The sequence below is a fragment of the Camellia sinensis genome, chromosome 9 (assembly GCF_055761805.1).
Source record: "Camellia sinensis isolate YWXY chromosome 9, ASM5576180v1, whole genome shotgun sequence".
Taxonomy (NCBI): domain Eukaryota; kingdom Viridiplantae; phylum Streptophyta; class Magnoliopsida; order Ericales; family Theaceae; genus Camellia; species Camellia sinensis.
The window spans coordinates 77,988,644-78,010,745 of NC_138969.1; the positions used below are offsets into that span (position 1 = coordinate 77,988,644).

The 22,102-nt window shown below is 32.2% G+C and overlaps 1 protein-coding gene and 1 pseudogene across 1 annotated transcript; one reads left to right on the forward strand and one right to left on the reverse strand.

Annotated features, from left to right (window-relative positions):
- Positions 1-248: 248 nt before the first annotated feature.
- LOC114261556 (limonoid 7-O-acetyltransferse-like) lies at positions 249-1,882 on the forward strand (annotated as a pseudogene).
- Positions 1,883-11,073: 9,191 nt separating this feature from the next.
- Positions 11,074-15,293, reverse strand: LOC114261644 (dihydrolipoyllysine-residue succinyltransferase component of 2-oxoglutarate dehydrogenase complex 1, mitochondrial). The gene is given in 10 exon segments (XM_028201934.2): positions 11,074-11,320; positions 12,709-12,819; positions 12,986-13,076; positions 13,827-13,921; positions 14,078-14,182; positions 14,185-14,337; positions 14,455-14,499; positions 14,600-14,655; positions 14,758-14,832; positions 15,135-15,293. Coding segments are annotated over 10 exon segments (762 nt in total). The 5' UTR covers positions 15,151-15,293; the 3' UTR covers positions 11,074-11,305.
- Between the last annotated feature and the right edge of the window lie 6,809 nt (positions 15,294-22,102).

Consider the following 22,102-nt stretch of genomic DNA (forward strand, 5'->3'; position numbering starts at 1 on the left):
CTGAACGCATACTTTCTGATATCCGATCAACTTAATTTTTTACAGGTATAATATAATAAATAAATCTAAAAATATGAACGGTTCGGATTATCAAAACTGGGCCTCAAAGTGGACCCGAAGGCCCCTGCAAGGAGGGAATGAAGGAGGGGACTCAAGGAGGGGATCTGGACTCTTATAGCAAAGCAAAATATAGAGACAAGCACGGAGATGAAGGATGAGATAGTAGCTAGAGAAATCATCAAGCCATTTTCTCCCACTCGCAATCAATTTAGAATTTACAAGCTCTGTTCTAGGGATCAATTCTCTCCCCATCATTACATCCCAGTTATTTTCTTCTTTGTCAACTCTAAGATCCTCACTCGCCCCATCATTATAATCACGAAGAGATGGTTAGCATAAGATCCCAACGCTTAAAGGAAACTCTCTTTGAAACCCTCACTCGCTTCTACCCACTTGCCGGAAGACTGAGAGACAATCTCTTTATCGATTGTAACGACGAGGGTGTTGATTATTTGGAAGCTCGAGTCACCGACTATCATCTCTCAGACATTCTTGAACAACCCAAAGCCGAAGAAATGTACCGTTTATTTGAACCCGACCCCGAAGACTTTAACAAGAACCCTCTGTTGTTCGTTCAACTTAACTTCTTTCCATGCTGCGGAATGGCACTTTGTGTGCGTATGTTTCACAAGATCGCCGATGGAGTCGTGTATGCCGCCTTCGTGAAGGCCTGGTCCGACATCGCCCTCGATCGTCTGAGACTATTGTCCCAGATTTCATTGCTGCCTCGTCTCGCTTCCCACCGAGAGAGGACTGCCCGGTGTTGTCAATGACATTCATGCAGATGACCAAGAAGAATGTCACAAAAAGGTTTGTGATCAACGCATCGCAAGTTGCTACCCTCAAGGCCAAAGCGACCAGCACGGGCGTGCAGCAACCTACCCGCGTCGAAGCTGTCACTGCGGCCCTCTTGAAATGCGCTGTGACTGCCTCCCGATCATATGCCCTTGGACTTGAAACTAGTCCAAAGGCATATGCGTTGACAGGGGCTGTCAACATGCGCACAAGGCTTGAGCCACCCTTACCAGAATATTCTTTTGGAAATATAACGGGACTGTTGTGGGCAGTGATCGAAGATGGTGGTGCGGAAACAAACTTGCCAGGCTTGGTTTGTCAGCTGAGGAAAGGGGTTCAACAGTCCATGGATAACAATTTCATCGCTGAAAAGACAAAACTGTTGAGACTCAAGGGAGACGCTAGCAGTTGGTGTAGGTTTGGTCTATACGAACTTGATTTCGGGTGGGGGAAGCCAACATATACGACTGGTATTTTACATGGTAACCCAATTGGAATTGTATTGAGGGACACAAGAGATGGTGACGGAATAGAAGTGTGGATGACTTTGTTGAAAGAAGACATGGCCTTGTTTGAAAGTGACCAGGAGTTGCTAGCTTTTGCCTCGCCAAACCCAAGTGCACTCGAATAAAGTCTTGTAAGTTGTTGGATCATGTATATGTGCTGCACTTTTTGGTGCTGCAAGTTTCTGATTCCTTTCTTCGAAGACTCCAATGTTGTTTGGTATTTGCTTGGTTACTAAGTTGGTCTGGGTGGGAGATTAGTCCTTTGTGGATGATTGTAAGACATTAGGTCGGTTGAATATTAATGCTTAATTTTATTATGGTGATGGTACTGTAAGTGGGCTTTGGCCAACCTATTTCCCCTTGGAATATTAATACTTATTTTTATTATGGTGTAGTATTGCATGACCCAATTATTATTTTTTTATTTATATTTTTTTTATTCTTTTATTTTTTGACAATTTGATTTATAATGATATAATATAATAGATATCAACTTCTAATTTACCACACATCCAATTGTGTAGGGCTTAGGGTCGGCTTTGACATTTTCAGAGTCCAAAGCGGATTTTGATATGAGACCTTTCTTACATTCACAAATATGTGTATATATATATTGTAATTGTATATATATATATATTGTAACATTTTATTAGATAAATAAATAAAACGTTACAAGAAAGATAGGGAAGTACAAAAAAGTATCAATTTGGAAGGGTCAAATGATTTAAATCCAATTCGATACAATATTTTCACTATAAGAAAAAACACCTTTGGCAACTAAATTTTTAGTCGCCAAAAGTCATTTTTTAGTTGCCAAAAGTCAACTTTTCACTTTCTAGTCGCCGGTTTTGTCGTGAATAGATGGTCGGCGGAGGTATTGGCGACTAAAAAAATTTTAGTCGGCAAAGTTTTAGTTTTCAATGACCAAAGAATTTGTTGCCAATAATCAATTACATTTTTGAAAATTATACATTTAGTGACTAATCTTTTAGTCGCCAATAGTGAATTATTTTTTTTATTTATACATTTGCCGACTAAGCTTTTCGTCGCCAATAGTTAATCTTTTGGCGACCACTGTTTTTAGTCGCCAAAAGCATATTTCAGAAAAAAAAAAAAATTTACCCTCTGCTGTTCCCAAGATTTGAACCACCGACCCATCCCACATTCCAAACCTTTACCAACACACTCTCTCCACTATCCCACTACAACATCACATTAATATAATTGTAACATATATTATTTATATATTACTTTGACCGGTATTTATACAAAACTATATATATAAAAATAATTATTTTTATTCAATATAATTTATGTAAAAAATAAATTATTTACTAAAAAAAAATTAGATCACTTTTGGCGACTAAATCTATTTTTTAGTCGCCAATTGTATAGTTTTGGCTACTAATTAGTTTTTAGTTGCTAAAAAAATTCATTCCCCCCTAAAAAAAACCAGTTTTGGCGACTAAACCTGTTTTTAGTCGCCAAAAACGTCCCCTTTTGGCTACTAAACTGAATTTTAGTCGCCAATTGACTATTTTTAGCTACTAATTTTTTTTTAGTAGCCAAAAAGCTTCACTTTCAGCGACCAAACTGTTTTTAGTCGCCAAAACACGTAGAATCGGCAACCAAACTGTTTTTTAGTCGCCAAAACCTATACTTTTGGCTATTAAATTATTTTAATCGCCAAAAACTCTCACTTTTGGCTACTAAAAACCCTTTAGTCACTAAAACCCTTATATTCCGCGATTAAACTGACTTTTGGTCGCTAAAACCCTTATATTCGGCGACTAAACTCTTTTAGTCGGCAAAAGTGATCAATTTTGGCGACTAAAATTAGTCGCCAATTCTACTACTTTCAGCGACGAAAAATCTAGTTTTAGTCGCAAAATTTGCTTTTTGTTGTAGTGTTTGCTAGCAATAAATCAACGAACATAAACACAACACCCAAAATAAAGCTTAAACTCCTATTGCACCCAACACACATATGTAGTTTCTTTTATCAAAAACTGTTTAAGTTCTCCAAAATACAAATATATATATATGTATATATATATTTATATTTATATTTCTACTCATACACATTTCTGTGAAGAAGATACTGAATCAAATAATTCTCCTACTCAAACTGATTTCGAAGTAATACCTCAAATCAATCCTCAATTAATGACAATTAGTAAATCTTTTGTTCCTGATCTTGATAAATTACATGTCGAATTTAAATCTAAAGAAAATAGGACTAAAAGACATGCTTATCGTGCTAAATATGATTCTACTCAACAATCTAAACTTACTAAAAAATGGTATGATTTTATGATTGAATATAGTATGGAAATTCCTTTCTTTGAATATTTAGACAACTATTACAAAAAGGGTAATACAATCACAAAACATAAATGGAAAACTTCTTCAAATACTTCTGTTAGCTCTAGTCATCCTCCTTTATCTAATATTATTATTGAACATCAAGGATCTGAAGTCCCAGCCTCTCCTTTTAAGTTGCCTGGCACTGACCCTGAAATTAAAAAAGTTATTGAACAAAATAATTATACTAATCAATGTTTAAAAACAATTGGTAAACAATTAGATAAACTAGAAACTAATTTAGATGATTATTCTGCTAACACTACATCCACTAAACAATCTTTAGATCAACCTTTGATTAAGTTACCCAGTAATCGTTCTAAAAGAAATAGTTTAGTCACTCAAGATACTTCTACTGTTAAAGCTATAAAACAACTATTCACTAAATTAACTACTTCGGAACAAGCTTCACCATCTAAGGAAAAAGGTCTTACTGTCCTAAACCAACCTTTAGACAAGACTTCTACTCAATCAGAAACTGATACAACTGATAATGAAATTGATCAATTAGCTCAACAATTTCAATATTCTCATCTTAATAAACTCCACTATCCTAAACCTCAACCGACTACTCTTACTAAAAATTAGTATTCTCGACCTACTCCACCTGACCTCCAATATGAAGAAACTAATCTTTCTAATCAATTTTCTGTATCTGCTAAAAAATTATATGAATGGAATATTGATGGTCTTAATGAAGATCAAATACTTCAAAAATTAAATCACTTATCTATGGTTGCAAATAGTTATCTTACTAACTACCCTGATTACTCTCAACCTAAAATTACTTCTTTAATTACTTCCGGTTTTACTGGTATGCTCAAATCTTGGTGGGAAAAATACCTTACTGAAGATCAAAAAGAATCAATCTTACATGCTAATCAAAAAGATGAAAATGATTTGTCAATCTTTGATGAAACTATTGGCTATTACAAACCTGATGGTGTTAACACATTAATCTATACCATAGTTAGACATTTCATAGGTACTCCTACTAATATATATTCTCGCATACATGATCAACTTAGTAACCTTACTTGTCCAAAATTAAGTGATTTTAGATGGTATAAAGATGTATTTACCTCTAGAGTTATGTTAAGAGAAGATTGTACTAAATCTTTTTGGAAAGAAAAATTTATTAACGGATTACCTAGTTTGTTTGCTCACAAAATTAGAGATATTCTTAGTCAACCTATTGGTATCATTGAATATGACACTTTAACTTATGGTGATATCATTAGCACTATTCAAAAAGAAGGATTAAAAATGTGTATTGATCTTAAACTCAGTCACAAAGCTACTAAAGATAAACATAAGGCTAAATATGAATTAGGTAACTTTTGTGAACAATATGGTTTACCTCCTGTTGCACCTTCCCGTAGGAAAACACAAAAAACATAGTAATTCCCATTACAAATATTCAAACAAGTATAAAAAGAATTATTCACCTTCTAAATCAAATGATAAATTCTATAGTAAACCTAAAAAGAAATATTACAAGAAATCACATCCAAAAGCTAAATCTAATAAAGATATTACTTGTTACAACTGTGATAAAAAAGGTCATTATTCTAATAAATGTAAAGAAAAACAGAAATTAAAAGATAAAGTTAATCAACTTCAAATTAATGATGAATCAAAAAACCAATTATTTGAAATCTTTCAATTAAATCAATCTGTTAGCAATTCCTCTCCTGATAATTCTAATACTTCATCTAATTACAATTCACCTAGTGAAGATTCTGATAATAATATAGAATTAGGATGCAATGATGTCTGTTGTAAACCTGTTAAACAAATTACTGTTTTTACTAAACAAAATCAAAAAGAAACTGCTCTTATTGAATTAATTAGTAGACTTGAAGATTCTGAATTAAAAAAGAAATATACTGATAAATTAAAATCTTTGTTAATCAATACTAATCATAAACCTAAGTTTGATAAGCCTATTATTAGTCTATCTAAAACCTTAGAAAGATTTAAAAATAAATACAAAGAAGTTACCTTACAAGATTTACAACAAGAAATTAATCAGATTAAACAAACCATTAAAGACTTACAAAATAAAGATCAACATTTAGAAGATGAAATTATTACATTAAAACTTAATAAAAATTTAGATAATTTCAAAACCAATAATGTTTCTCCTAATGAATCTGAACATGAATCTGATGAACCTACTAACCCTGATAATCTTTTATTTGATAATCGATCACATCAATCTCAATCTCATAATCATGAAGATAATAGATTAAATCTCCTTAATAAAATTCATATTCAAAAATGGTATTCTAAAATTAAAATAGTTATTAGTAATTTTGAATTAGATGTTATCGCTTTAATTGATACTGGTGCCGATCTTAATTGTATTCAAGAAGGATTACTCCCTACTAAATATAATGAAAAATGTCGTGAAAAATTAACTTCTGCTAATGGTAGTAAAATGCATATTAAATATAAAATACCTAAAGTTCATATATGCCAAAATAATGTTTGCTTTAAAACTTCCTTTATTTTGGTTAAAAATATGACTGATAAAGTTATCTTAGGAACACCATTTAAATTTTTACTATACCCATTTACCACCTCTAGTGAAGGAATAACTACTCATGTTTTAGGGCAACCTGTTACTTTTAAATTCTTATCTCCTCCTGAAATATTAGAATTAAAACAATTAAAAGATTGTTCTATTTCTCAAACGATTAATCGATTAACTCGTCATTTAAGATATCTTAAAGAAGAAATTAATTACAAAAGAATTGATCAACAATTAACTAATCCAGTTATTATTTCTCAAATTAATGAATTTAAATTAAAATTAGAAACTATCGTTTGTTCTACTTTACCTACTGCATTTTGGCATAGGAAAAAACATGTAGTTACATTACCATATATTAAGAATTTTCATGAAAGTCAAATTCCTACTAAATCTAGACCTATTCGAATGAATCATGAATTACTTGAAATGTGTAAAAAAGAAATAAATGAACTATTAAAAAATTGAATAATTAGTCCAAGTAAATCACCTTGGTCATGTCCTGCTTTTTATGTAAATAAAAATGCTGAATTAGAACGAGGTGTCCCTCGCTTAGTCATCAATTATAAACCATCAAATAAAGTTTTAGAATGGATTCGATATCCTATTCCTAATAAAAAAGATTTAATTAAAAGACTTAGTCAAGCTGTTATTTTTAGTAAATTTGATTTAAAAAGTGGTTTTTGGCAAATACAAATTCATCCTCAAGATAGATATAAAACTGCTTTTACTACACCTTTTGGTCACTATGAATGGAATGTCATGCCATTTGGGTTAAAAAATGCTCCTAGTGAATTTCAAAATATAATGAATGATATTTTCAATCCATTTAGACATTTTTCCATAGTTTATATAGATGATATTCTTATTTTTTCAAAATCAATTAGTGAACACTAGAAACATCTTACTGCATTCTTTTATACCATTAAGAGTCATGGTCTAGTCATTTCTGCTCCTAAGATTAGATTGTTTCAAACCAAAGTCAGATTTTTACGTTATGATATTCATCAGAATACTATTTTACCTATTAGTCGTTCCATTGAATTTGCGTCTAAATTCCCTGATGAAATCTTAGATAAAACTTAGCTACAACGTTTTTTAGGATCGCTGAATTATATTGTTGAATTTTACAAAGACCTTAGGAAAACTTGTCAACCCCTGTTTGATCGGTTGAAAGACAATCCTCCTCCTTGGTCTTCTACTCACACTACTATTGTTAAACAGGTTAAACAATATGTCAAGTCTCTTCCTTGTCTTGGTATTCCTACTGAAAATTCATTCAAAATTATTCAAACTGATGCCTCTGATATCGGTTATGGCGGCATCCTTCTCCAGCAAATTACTCCTCAGTCATCTGAACAAATTGTTCGTTATCATTCTGGTGTCTGGAATAAAGCACAAAAGAATTATAGTACTATTAAAAAAGAAATTTTATCTACTGTTTTATGTATCAGTAAATTTCAAGATGATATTTTAAATCAACAATTTTTATTTCGTGTTGATTGCAAATCTGCTAAATATGTTTTAGAAAAAGATGTTCAAAATCTTGCTAGTAAGCAAATTTTTTGCCCGTTGGCAATCTATTTTAAGTATTTTCGATTTTACTATTGAATATATACCTGGTTGTCAAAATTCCATTCCTGATTTAATGGAACGACTAATAGGTAAAATAGTATTCTGGTGAATATCATAACCTAAAAATCTGACTTTGGTTTGAAACAATCTAATCTTAGGAGCAGAAATGACTAGACCATGACTCTTAATGGTATAAAAGAATGCAGTAAGATGTTTCCAGTGTTCACTAATTGATTTTGAAAAAATAAGAATATCATCTATATAAACTATGGAAAAATGACTAAATGGATTGAAAATATCATTCATTATATTTTGAAATTCACTAGGAGCATTTTTTGACCCAAATGGCATGACATTCCATTCATAATGACCAAAAGGTGTAGTAAAAGCAGTTTTATATCTATCTTGAGGATGAATTTGTATTTGCCAAAAACCACTTTTTAAATCAAATTTACTAAAAATAACAGCTTGACTTTTTTACTATTCATTGCTTGAAGGCATGTGACTGAGGGAATCAATAGAGATATATATACCAGCAGCTTTTCTCAAAAGACGAGTATTGATTGAAGCTGATAATTATAGCTATATAGAATCCAATGACTGAATTAAGCATATGGGTCCTAAGCATCTTGGAACTCGGGTCCATATGGATTTTAAGTAGTTGAACCTTCAGAAGAGCTTGAACTGTCTGAACCATCTTCTGAACTGTTATTTTTTAATTAAATCTTTTTTATTAGGAATAGGATATCGAATCTATTCTAAAACTTTTATTTAATGGTTTATAATTGATGACTAAGCGAGGGACACCTCGTTCTAATTCAGCATTTTTATTTACATAAAAAGCAGGACATGACCAAGGTGATTTACTTGGACTAATTATTCAATTTTTTAATAGTTCATTTATTTCTTTTTTACACATTTCAAGTAATTCATGATTCATTTGAATAGGTCTAGATTTAGTAGGAATTTGACTTTCATGAAAATTCTTAATATATGGTAATGTGACTACATATTTTTTCCTATGCTAAAATGCAGTGGGTAAAGTAGAACAAACGGTAGTTTCTAATTTTAATTTAAATTCATTAATTTGAGAAATAATAATTGGATTAGTTAATTGTTGATCAATTCTTTTGTAATTAATTTCTTCTTTAAGATATCTTAAATGACGAGTTAATCGATTAATCGTTTGAGAAATAGAACAATCTTTTAATTGTTTTAATTCTAATATTTCAGGAGGAGATAAGAATTTAAAAGTAACAGGTTACCCTAAAACATGAGTAGTTATTCCTGCACTAGAGGTGGTAAATGGGTATAGTAAAAATATAAATGGTGTTCCTAAGATAACTTTATCAGTCATATTTTTAACCAAAACAAAGGAAGTTTTAAAGCAAACATTATTTTGACATATATGAACTTTAGGTATTTTATATTTAATATGCATTTTACTACCATTAGCAGAAGTTAATTTTTCACGACATTTTTCATAATATTTAGTAGGGAGTAATCCTTCTTGAATACAATTAAGATCGGCACCAGTATCAATTTAAGCGATAACATCTAATTCAAAATTACTAATAACTATTTTAATTTTAGAATACCATTTTTGAATATGAATTTTATTAAGGAGATTTAATCTATTATCTTCATGATTATGAGATTGAGATTGATGTGATCGATTATCAAATAAAAGATTATCAGGGTTAGTAGGTTCATCAGATTCATGTTCAAATGCATTAGGAGAAACATTATTGGTTTTGAAATTATCTAAATTCTAATCCTTGATTAGGTATTGAGGGCAAAGTTGTTGACCTAGAGCTGACTGAAGAGTTACTTCTAAATAATCGACTCATTTTTCTTTAATTAAACTGTTTTACAGGAATCTTAATGCATTGTCTAAATTTATCATGTTTTCACATACTATGCTTTCACACATACCCATTTCGGAGGACCCCTAAAATCCTATACTGCCTAACCAAAGGACTGACCAAGGACAGGGACGAAGATTGGGTGGCTAGTAACAAAGTGGAAAACACAGATATAATTTTGACAAATTAAGATGACTGGAAACAGATTAACAGACAGAAAATAGAGTTGACTCAATAGAAGTAGCAAAGCAGTAAGCAAGAGATCTCAACATAACTTGGCTCTGATACCAAAAGGGATGGAAGCAGAAATATAAAGAACATGAAGAAGGAAACAACACTAATAATACTAAAAATAAGATAAACTAAAACTGAAATATAATACTAAGATTTATTAGATTTAGCTTGATTAGTTTATATAAATATATAAATATAAATATATGTATATATATATATATATGTGTGTGTGTGTATTTTATATACATATTTATATAAAATATAAATAAGAAATCAAACTAAAACTGAAATAAGAAATCACATCCAAAAGCTAAATCTAATACAAATATATATATATATATATATATGTATATATATATATATATTTATATTTGTGATCAAAAGATTATATATCCATATTTTTAATTATTTTTCAATGTTAACAAAAAGATTACTTTCATATATGACTATTAAAATTTATTTAAATATATAACAAAGTTTACAATAAAAAAAAAATGATCAAATAATCTTTAGTACTAAATAAAATGTGAACAAACTATAATAAAATATTACTTGCACTACTAAAAAACGGAGCTTTTGCGACGGTCTTAAACGTCCCAAAAGGTTCACATAGCATTGCAAATGACTTTTTGCGACGGAGTAGCTACGGGAAATGGGGGGTGGCGGAAGGGGGTGTGACAAAAAGTATTTGCGACGGTTACAAAACGTCGCTTTCTTTTAGCGATGGCTAATCAATGGTTTTTGTGACGGTTTAACCTGACAGAAAAAAAAAAGAGAAAAAACTTCATTTTTAGTGACGAAGTTGATTGCCGTCGCCAAAGATGGTATTTGACGTCGCAAAAAGTATTATTACTGACGGTTTAAAACGTCACCAAAAAAGTAGAATTAAATTAATAGCGTATTTGTGACGATTTAAACCGTCGCAAAATATTGGAACTAATATGTACATGTGACAGGTTAACTCGTTGCTAATAAAATGTAAGGAAATAATGATTATATTAGCGATGGTTTATTATTGTCACAATAAAATTGTTTTCATAAAATCATATTTTATTAATTCATTCCATGTACAAATTATTAATATTTTCTAAAATACAATAGATCCACATCCGCATGCACATCCACATCTAAATTCACATTCACAAAATCATATACCAAAAATAATATATATGTACCCTGTAACAATTGTCAACCAAATATTCTTTACAAAAATATATAAAACAACTTCCAACAAAACTAATAATTTTTGATATTTAAGAACTCAAATTTTTAGTATCGACAATACAAATAAAAAAAAAAAAACATATTGTAGCTTGTTTTGATATCAATAGTAAGCTCCAATATCGATATGCGAAGATATCATCACGTGCTCAAAAGGGTTGCATCTGCAAAAAGAAAAAAAAAATCATCATTTACAACATAATTAATTACAAGCTTACAGAAAATGTAAAACATTTTATATTTATTTCTACAAATAAATAAATAAATAAGATTGTAAACTCTAATATCGATATGTGAAGATATCATCACATACTCAAAAGGGTTGCATCTGCAAAAAGAAACCCAAAAAAAAAAAAAAAAATTCATTTACAATATAATTAATTTTAAGCTTACAGAAAATGTAAAACATTTGATATTTATTTCTACAAATAAATAAATAAGAAAATGTAATTCTGATATGGTTGATAACTCTGCTTTATGAAGAGAGTGATGGCTTAAAGTTGTGGGTCAATGCTCTTTCTTTTGAGCCTTTTGAAGTTTATAATATACAGAGGCCCTTTTTAAGGCATCTTTGAAATTCCCAGAATTATAAGCCTCAGTTTTTATAATAAAGCTCCAAATTCCAATTCCAAAAGGGGGAATTATAGGAAGGAGCAAATCCCATGGTGATTCTAAGCTTCCAAGCAGTAGTAATCCACTTTCCAACAGTTAAGCATGCATTACACAATATTTCCACACACCACATTCAATTATTCAATTAAAGAGATCCTTAATTTTTACCCAAAAAGAAAAGAAAAAAAAAATGTTTTAACCACCAACACTGACAGAGGAGAGCAAAGGAAAAACTAATTTGAATTAGTAGAAGGAGCTGACTTTTGAGTTACTCAAAACAAATACCCAAAAATATACAGAGATAATCAAGAGAAGGAACCAAAAAAACTGCAGAATTGAACAATTCCAATAGATTAAATGATGAAATCGAAAGTTCATACAATCATAAATACCAAAGAAATCAATTAATTTGATAGGTAAGAATCGACTTATATGTATATCTCAAAAGGACAAAAGAAAAAATTAGGGAAAACATCAACTTATTAAGGAGACCTGCAATCATTACATTTTAATTCAAATTTTGAAATGTTTTTCTCACCATTGCCCTTTTACTTCAATTTTAATATGTATTTATAATGATTCATAGGGATAGTTTTGGAAACCTAACATAATTCCGTATCTCAAAATAGAAAGTGGACAAACATTTTGGGACAGATTAAAAGGGAAAGGTGGACAAACAAAATGGGACGAAGACAGTAATCAGTAGAGGGAAAAAAGTATTTGGAAGAAAAAGAAGAAACCAGAGTTCTCTGTTGTATAAAGTAAATACAACTTCAATTCATCAAACTAACAGCAGAAGGTGAATTTCACAAACCCAATATTCCTTTAAGATTAATTTTTCAAGAGATAGTTCTGCATGCTCAATATTGTGTAAGTTGAAACAGAAAGGTACGCTATTCTAATTTTCAAGAGATAGTTCCACAAAGAAAATTTCTCAAACCTTTGGAGTACCAACAGCTATACTGATAGCTATATAGTCTCTATATATGATATCATCCCCATCAATTACAGCATTGATAATAGATTGATTTTGGAGACCACTAACAGCAGCCTGAAATTTACAAAAGAATTCATAAATATCTTCAAATTGAACTATAAACACAGAAAAAACAAATGAATGCTCATGCGCATGTGCCAGATGCATGAGCATACATGTGAGAGCACATCTATGACCATGTTCAATAATATCAATATTAAGCCATAGACTTACTACCTACCTTCACAAATCTAGACATAAGTCCCAGCTTGACTCCATGCTTTTCAACAAAGGAATCCTTGTAGTCAGATCGGAGTTTCATCAAATTAGTCCTACAAGAAGCAGCAAATCAACAGGGAAAATAATAACAAAACTATGTTCACAAAAGTGTCATGTCAACCATGTCAAGCTATGCAAAGCAAATTGGTTGAATGTCAACCATGTCATGTCAACAATGTCTTTAAGACAACTTGGTAACTTAAATGCTGAACTCTTCATTGGTTTTGTTAGGTTCTTCATGCATCTCAATCTGGTCTTAGATTTGTGAAATGAGCAATAAACCACTAGCCAAGGATCTCTATTGATTCCCAGGTTGATAACTTGGGTAGAGCAGACCAAAGTGGCCAATGCTTTTGTGGCCTTAAATTTTTAACCAAATATGATTGATAATTTGTACCAATGAATCCAACCTAGAAGAAAACCTAAGATGTTCTAATACTCTTTAAAGCGTATAGAATCACATGCATTCAATGGTCAACATTCTGTTTTAACTTACCCATGCAGGTCATTAACGCAGAAAACTAAAGATATAATCGGAAATTTTAGAAATGTTAGCATTGGACTTCCCAAACCAAGAACCAACCTGCATTAGCTAGATTTAACCAGATCTATTAATTGCAGTGTGATATTTTTTTTTATTATAAACTGAACACTGAACTTGGTCAGTCAACTCTGTTTAAGCAACATCAAATGATAAACCTGAATTAAAAGGAGTCTCTAATCTAGTCCACAGATTTGACGAAGTCTGGCATAAGCCACCATCATAAACTAGCAAAGTACTACAAATATGGATTTACACTTACATATCAACTTCATTAAATGTTGTCAGCAATGCAAATGTGTTTTGAGAATCTTTTAAGCGGATCGCAACTCGTTTTTTGAGCCTTGTCATAAGAACCTATAATCATTATAAACTCAAATTTTATATTCAAGTAGGATGATGCATATTTTCTTTGAAACATTCACAAGAACATAAAATTAGATTAATGCATTTCTACTTTCTAGTAAAAAGTATTTTGCTGTATGAGTATAGAAATGGAACTATGCGACTTACGCGTCTTTCCCTTTCTTTAGAGGGAAGTTGGGGTTCTGTAGTAGAGCGTTTAGGGGGAGTAGTAGAAATAAACTTAGGCTGAGTGCTTTCAACTTTAGGCTTTTCTTATCCTCTTCACTTAGTTCAACAGGAGGTGGCTGAGAAACAGCTTTGTCTGTTGTCTTCTCAAATGGAGCAACATGGGCAACACCTTCACCAGACTTTGAAATGACAGCAATCTTGGTACCTGGCTCCACAGTATCCCTTTCCGTGGCTACATACTATCAATAATTTACATACAAATTCAGAATCAGAACCATTCCAAAGGAAAGATAGGGAGAAGTGTAGTGAACTTGTATAAAAATAATGATAACAAATCCAAAATAATGATATTCAACCTTTTGGATTACACCTGCTTCAAGACTTGCAACATCAATTGTCACCTGGTGGAAGATAGACAATCCAAATATTGAAAGCATAAGTCGTGTTAAGAACTTTAGAAGCTTAAATTACAACATTATCATGTTGTATTACAACAAGTACCTTATCTGTTTCAATTTGAGCAATTGGTTCATGAACTTCTACCTTGTCACCAGGATCTGCTCCCAAATATCAAATACAAAACACCATCAAGCACTTAAATTCATAGAGAATAGACATTTACATGGTAGAATTTGGGAAAGAAATATGAATCTTATTACTCTTCAAGAATTTTGCAAGAGTTCCATCACTCATAGATTCACCCATAAAAGGGACAACAGCTTCAACCAGATCACCTGCATTGCACATGTACACAAGAGGAACAAATTCAAAAGTATTAGAAATTACCAACTACAAGAAGGAACACAGGGCAAGAATAAAAAAGTGTGATGTGCTAATAATTTAGATGCTATCTTGGCATCTTGTTTGTGTCAGGATAACAATCAGTTATTGAATAACATGATGTATCATCCTCAGCCAATGTTATATATTTGAAATCAATGAATTGTTAAGAGGTTTGTACAAATGAAAAATTAAATTTAACATGTTGGAGAAAGTAAAAAATAAGCTTATCTTTTCCAGGAAAACAAAAACAAACCTAAAGCAGTCGCCATGGTTTACTTTGAAGTTGCGAAACCCTAGAGAGGGAGAGATGAATAATTTAGGCAGTAACAGAGGGAAGAGAAACCGTAGAGAGAGAAAGACGAACAGAGACAGAGAGAGACGTAGAGGGAGAGAGAGGATTGTAGGGATGAGTTTTTGTTATGGATAACAGAGAACTATAAAATATGTGTGGGCTGTGTCCGAAGTGAGAAGTCGACGCCGCTGCTGCTACAAGTAGTCCGTGAGGGTAACGCGAAAGCGAGAGAGGGAGAGACAGAGAGATTGTTAGGATCTGTGTGAGAGGAAAGAAAAGGAGAGGAGGGTTACCTGGAACTCTTCCGACGTTGGAGGTGTTGGGGATGCGAGAGAGAGAGACGACTGGGAGAAGATGGATGTTTTTTTTTCAATAATGCTAGCTATCATGAAAACAATGTCATGAAAAGTTTTCATGAAGATTCTCTACCCTTAGATTAGATTATAGTGTTTGTAGTGCTTTATTGTATGTTATGCATTCACCCTTAGATTAGTTTCATGAAGTTTTTCATGATATTTATTTCATGATACGTATTTTTTTTCCTTTTCTGATCAGAGAACCGAAAGGATAGGGAAGAGGGTGTAGGGAAGAGGGGGAAAAGAGGGAGGGCAAAAATATGACATTTTGCGACGGATGAATAAAATGCGTTGCAAAAAATTAAAACAAGAAAAAAAAATGACGGGTAACAAACCGTCGCATATAATACTATTTTTTGCCAGTCTTAGATTTTCCGTCGTAAAAAAATTAAAGCGACGACGGCTTCATTTGCCATGGCAAAAACATGATTTTTGCGACGGTTTTCAAACCGTCGCAAAAGGTTCCGTGGCTAAAACTCCCTTTTCTAGTAGTGTTGAACATCACAATTTTCACAATTTTAACTACAAATTTGTTAATCAAACTTGTATAATCCAACTTATCCACTAAATCATTTTGAATGGACAAAATTGTTAATTTATTTAATTTTTCTTGTGACGTAGTTGACCGAAAGTAATATTTAATCAATTTTAAATTAAAAAAATTCTTTTTTCATAAATAACTATAACTGGTACAATTAATTGTATACCCCTTGAAGTTTGTTTAAAATATGGATTGCTCTCTGTGATTTGAAAAATTATAAATACCCTTTTATATGAATTTTTTATTTAATAGAATTAATTAAAATAAAATAAAATCTCTAATTGATCTTCTATACAATAATAAAATTACTTGAATTTTTAATTAAAATAAATTTCTAATATCATTAAAAATTGTTTATTGACTTAATGATTTATTAATAAAATGGGCAATTTATTCTAAAATTAAAAATTTCGAATGGTGAGATGTAATTTCTAGAACCACATGAAACAAATTATAATTTAAGCAAATTTCAAGGGTTGTATTTGTAACATATCCTTAATTGTATTATATACATAAAACATACATTTGATAAATAATCCTCCATTAATTTGAAATAACTCACAATTTCAATTGGCTATTTGATTTTTTGTAATAAAAATAATTATCCATTAGTTTTAAATACTACACCACATCAACCAACTGTCAGTTTTGAATTTTCACCATATTTAATCAGGGCTTTTCAAATTTGGATTTTTTTTCTTTGTTTTTGGAATAGTATAATCGCTGCAACAAAATTCTAGGGACTTTTTTCTTACTCATTTTTCAGAGAAGTGGCGGCATTGCTCGCTTTGGGCCAAAGCCAGCCTAGTAAGACTTATCTCCCTCGCTACATTATTATGGATGGATTGAAGACTCTAAATTGTGGGTCTCTAATACTTTTATTTTCCTTTTTGTCTTTCAGAGTAATATTCTATCTTCTCCTTATCTGTTATGTTTTATTGTTATTTGGAAAATATTATCCTCCTTTTTTCTTGACTAAAAAAATGTAATATCTTGTCAATAGTCTTGATTTTTCAAATTTCGCAATGAATATTTTTGTAATGATTTTTTTATGATAATTTAACAGTTTTTCTTTAAAATTGAAAAACTGTTGAATTATGTATTTTGTTAAACGATTTAAGAAACAAAACAAAACAAAATATTTACAGACATCTAGCCAATAGTGGATCACAACTTGTGTCATAGTAGTATGCTTTTTTATTGTAATTTTGTTTGCAAACAAACGTTAAATTAATAAACAAATTATTTGGAGTTTTTTTTTTTTTTTTTTTTTTTTTTTTTTTTTTTTTTTTTTTATCGGCAAAGAGAAATTATTTGGAGATGTTAGGTATTTTTTCTAACAACATTTGACTCTATAAAAATTATTATATAATTTTTGTTTATCCTACTAATCAATTAGACTTAACTTACTACTCAATTAAATCGCACTTACTAGTCAACAAGACTCCACAAACTACTCAATCAAACTTGACTTACTACTCAACACCACTACTACTACCACCACCACCACCACCATGTCACCACCACCATTATCACTGTCATTGTTGCTATAAAAACCATTAAAATTTTACTACTACTATCATCACTACCTCTACCACTACCACCGCCAACACCATCACCATCAACATCACTATACTATTACTACTACCACCACTACCACCATGCCACTGTCACTGCTATCGTCAATACCACTATTACTACTTCTATCACCATACCATTGCCACCACTCCCATGCCACTACCACCATTACCACCACCACCACTATCATATCACCACTAGTACTCAGTCAAACTCCATTTATTACTCAAATCAAATATGACTTATTACTCAATAAGACACTACTTAATTGGACTTGACTTACTACTTAATTAAATCTCACTTTCTACTAAATTAGACTCTACTTACTATTTCATTAGACTTATCATTGTCCCAAAAAAGTTGAAAAATACTTATTGAGCTTCCATTTACTACTTCACTAGACTCCACCATCTACTCAATTTTGGTTTTACTTACTATTCAATGAATTTCAACTTACTATTTTATTACAGTTCACTTACTACTCAATTTTGGTTTCATTTACTACTCAATAAACTTCTACTTGCTACTTTACTATACTCCATTTACTACTAAATGAGCTTCCACTTACTACTTCACTAGACTCCATGTACTACTCAGTGAGCTTCCTCTTACTATTTCATTATAATTCATTTACCACTCAATGAATTTCCACTTACGATTTTATTAGACTCCACTTACCACTCAATGAGTTTTTACTTATTATTTCATTACACTGAACTTACTACTTAATTTTGATCGTGACGATGTCATCGTAGCAATTATAGAAGATCCACTCTTGGTTTTTGAATTAGAAATTTCAGGCTTCTTTGTTGATGGTGATGATGATTTTGTAAACTATTTGCCAAATAGTTTATGTGTTCATGGAAAACTATTATTTTGTCATAAATATTGTGAAAATCATAATGAATAGTTAGTATTGTGTTAGTAAAATCATATTATAGAAACTTTTCTCTGTTTTCTATCGAATCAAATATCATTTCAAACACATCTTTTTCAATTAGTTGATCCATACACTTAACATCTCTTTTGGTTACGAGATCATCAAAACCAACGATATTCTCTTGATTGCCAATGTTGTACTTACTAGTATCAAAAGCATCATCATCATCATTATGTAATTCATATACGGTGTTGTTATGCCCAATGTTACTTTCCATATATGGTAAGTATACTAAAATTAATTAGATCAAACCAGATGGTAAGTGATATTACAATTAGTTAATGTGACTTCAATTATTGTTTTATTAGATTTTACTTACTACTAAATTAAATCGTACTTATTATTTAATGAGTTTCCACTTATTATTTCATTAGACTTTACTTACTATTTAATTAAATTTCACTTACTACTCAAAATCTCCACTTACTACTTCATGAGCTTCTAGTTACTACTTTATTAGACTTTACTTACTACTCAATAATCTTCCATTCACTATTTCATTACATTTCACTTATACTTTATGAGCTTTTACTTATTTTTCATTAGAATTCAATTATTATTCAATTGACTTTATATAGCGATCCTGGTTCTTTCTCCTTTGATTGTTGTATCCGGACATAGGTTCCGTGGAGTTGGTTGTTGTATATGTCTTGTTGTCACCTTTTAATTCCATATATTTGGGTTTAGGATGTGTTGGCCGTGTTTTGAATAGGTTGGTTGAGTCTTGGTTCCATTTCTTGTTGCCCAGTTTTCTGGTGGTCCGCTCGAGCGAATCCTTTCGCGCTCGAGCGGGGTTTGCACACTTCCAGCATTTTATGCCTTTGTAAAAGTACTATAGGGTTGTTTTTCACGCTCGAGTGGAGTTCCTTACGCCCGAGCGGGTCGTGCTCGAGCGGGCCTTGTTGCACTCGAGCGGGTGTCCAATGTCTGTAAAAATACTGGCAGAGGGTAATCTACGCTCAAGCGGGTTTCCATTTGCGCTCGAGCGGGTGTGTTTTGTAGCTGTGTCTTGGCGCTCGAGCAGGTATTCTTGCGCTCGAGCGGGTCCAGTCTTTGTACTTGACGCTTGAGCAAACTAGTTGTATATCAGATAGCAGTTGGGTGATTTTAAATCACTTTTCACACTTTCTTTCTCTATCTTACTTTCAAAACCTCCATTGGAGAGCACCTCACTCTAAAACTCTAACTTCTCTCTAGGGTTTGATCTAGTAGGAGTGATCTTCTATCATTGGGCCTTTGCAAAAAGTGTGGAGCTTGTTGAGGGCTACATTTTGATTAGAAAATATTGGGGTTTGGAGCACTTTCAAATTTCTTCATCTTCTCCTTTGAGCTCCGAATTTGAGGTGGGGATAACTATTCATTTTGATGGTCTTTGACATAAACTATTGGTCATTTTGATGTAATGTTGAAGTTGGGTAATTTTGGGCGTTATGGTTTCAAAATGAATAAAGAGGGGTTTGGTTATTTTGACTCATAAATGTGTATCTTGGGTCTTAAAAATGATGGTATTGATGTTGTTGATGATATATGGGACCTTTGGGTCATTGTAGAGAAAAATGGAGAGAAAGCCCTAAATTGTTGTATGAATTAATTTATATAATTAATTTGGGAATGTTATGGAAATATGAAATTGAGTTGGAAATAATGAAATTGGCTCATTATAAGAGGGAATAGTGGAGTTGGATTTATTAATCGCTCACTTATGAAATTATTGTCAAATTATCTGTTGATGCATTTATTATCTGTTTAGAAATAAATTGCTTGGGCTATCAGTGGAGGGTAGTCTTGATTGTTGTAGACAATGCATGATGATTAGGTGAATTAAAACTAATCAATTGATTATGTCATCGAATATGACGGTTGGAATAATACATCAAATTTATGTATTGACTGCTAATGTATATGATATGTGCTTATATACATTGTGTTGTGTGGGAGGAGATAGGGGATGCACTCCACGGTTTAGGGGAAGAAAACGGATGGACTCCTAAACCGGATATTTGGAAGGAGATAGGGGATGGACTCCATTGATACAGCAAATATGTGTATCATATATGAAGTATGGAAGTATTTTATTTGAGATTGATACAGCAAATCTGTGTATCACATATGAAGTATGAAAGTGTTTAATATGAGTTGTTATCTCATTTGAAATGGAAGTATTGTTGATATGAGATGTAATCTCATCCAAATTGATTGGCCAGGTTCTGAGCCACGGTTATGAATTTAGAATTGGATAAGTAATGAAAAATGAAATGAAACATGGACATATTGGTCATGGAATTGAAATGTGTTATAAGTTGGCGTATATGAGTTAAACATTTATCGAATGCTAATGTTTTAGTTATTGCTCATACTATGTTTAACATATCTCTACTGGGCGTTGGCTCACCCTAAATGGGACATCATTTTCAGGTTCAGGTATTATGCCGCCTCCGAGGTCTTAGCTTTGATGGTTGTGGGAGTTGAAGACTCTCTTGTTTATTTTTTGTGATTATTTTTTGTATTACATGTAAATCAAGCCAAGGGCTTATCTTGTATTTCGAGTTAGTATTCTCTTTTTGTAACCAAGTGTTGGCTTGGAAAGTTGTAAGCCCGTGGGGCAATTACTTTTGATGTCAACATGTAATACTTTTATAATGAATACTCTGATAAATGAAATTATGCTTTATTCTCTTATGTTTAAGCATGTCAAGACTGTATGATATATGGGTTTATTTCGAGGGCGTTACAACTTGGTATCAGAGCGTACCAGGTTCGAATACTTTGGGTATGCGGGGAGTGGTTAGTACCACAATGGGTTCGTCTCGCTTGTTAGAGACTTTTGTGTAGCGTTATATGCTTATGTGATAACATGTTTCCGTGACTACTTGGGTATGGGATTTAGTTTCTAGGATGTTGATCGGATCCTTGGGTTTCTGGGAGTCTTGTTGGAAAAGCACTTGATCAATGCTGTTTCTAACTGGAACTCTAGTAACGCCATGGGACTATCATTATCCGGAAATGAAATTCGTAATTGCTTATGTGATTATGTGCTTACGTGGAATGAATTACAGTTGTCCATTACATTAGGACGCGAGTTTTATAGCTTCGGTACATTTATGAATATGCTAATGTTCTTCATCACCTTTATTAGGATGTCAGGACGAGGACAAGGTGGTAGACGTAGTAGGCGTGGTAGGCAAGAGATGCCTACACCGGATGAGGTTTCGACGTAGCAGGAGGGTGTTGGTCAGGCCAATGTGGCCGAGCCAGTAGGTCAGCAGGCCATGGGCGCCTTAGCCTGCGAGATGGCAGGAGCTTTGAGGGAATCCTTAGGCATTCTCAGAGCTGAGAATCAGGTCCAGGCCCATGTTGCTGAGGTAGGGCCTTCCTTTCTGAAGAGGAAGTTCTTCCGGTCTAACCCGGACGAGTTTGTGGGTGATCCAAAAGAGCCACTTAAGGCGGATGAATGGCTCAAACAGATGACGAAGACGTTTGAGATGCTTGGCATCGAGGACAGGGCTTTGAAGCT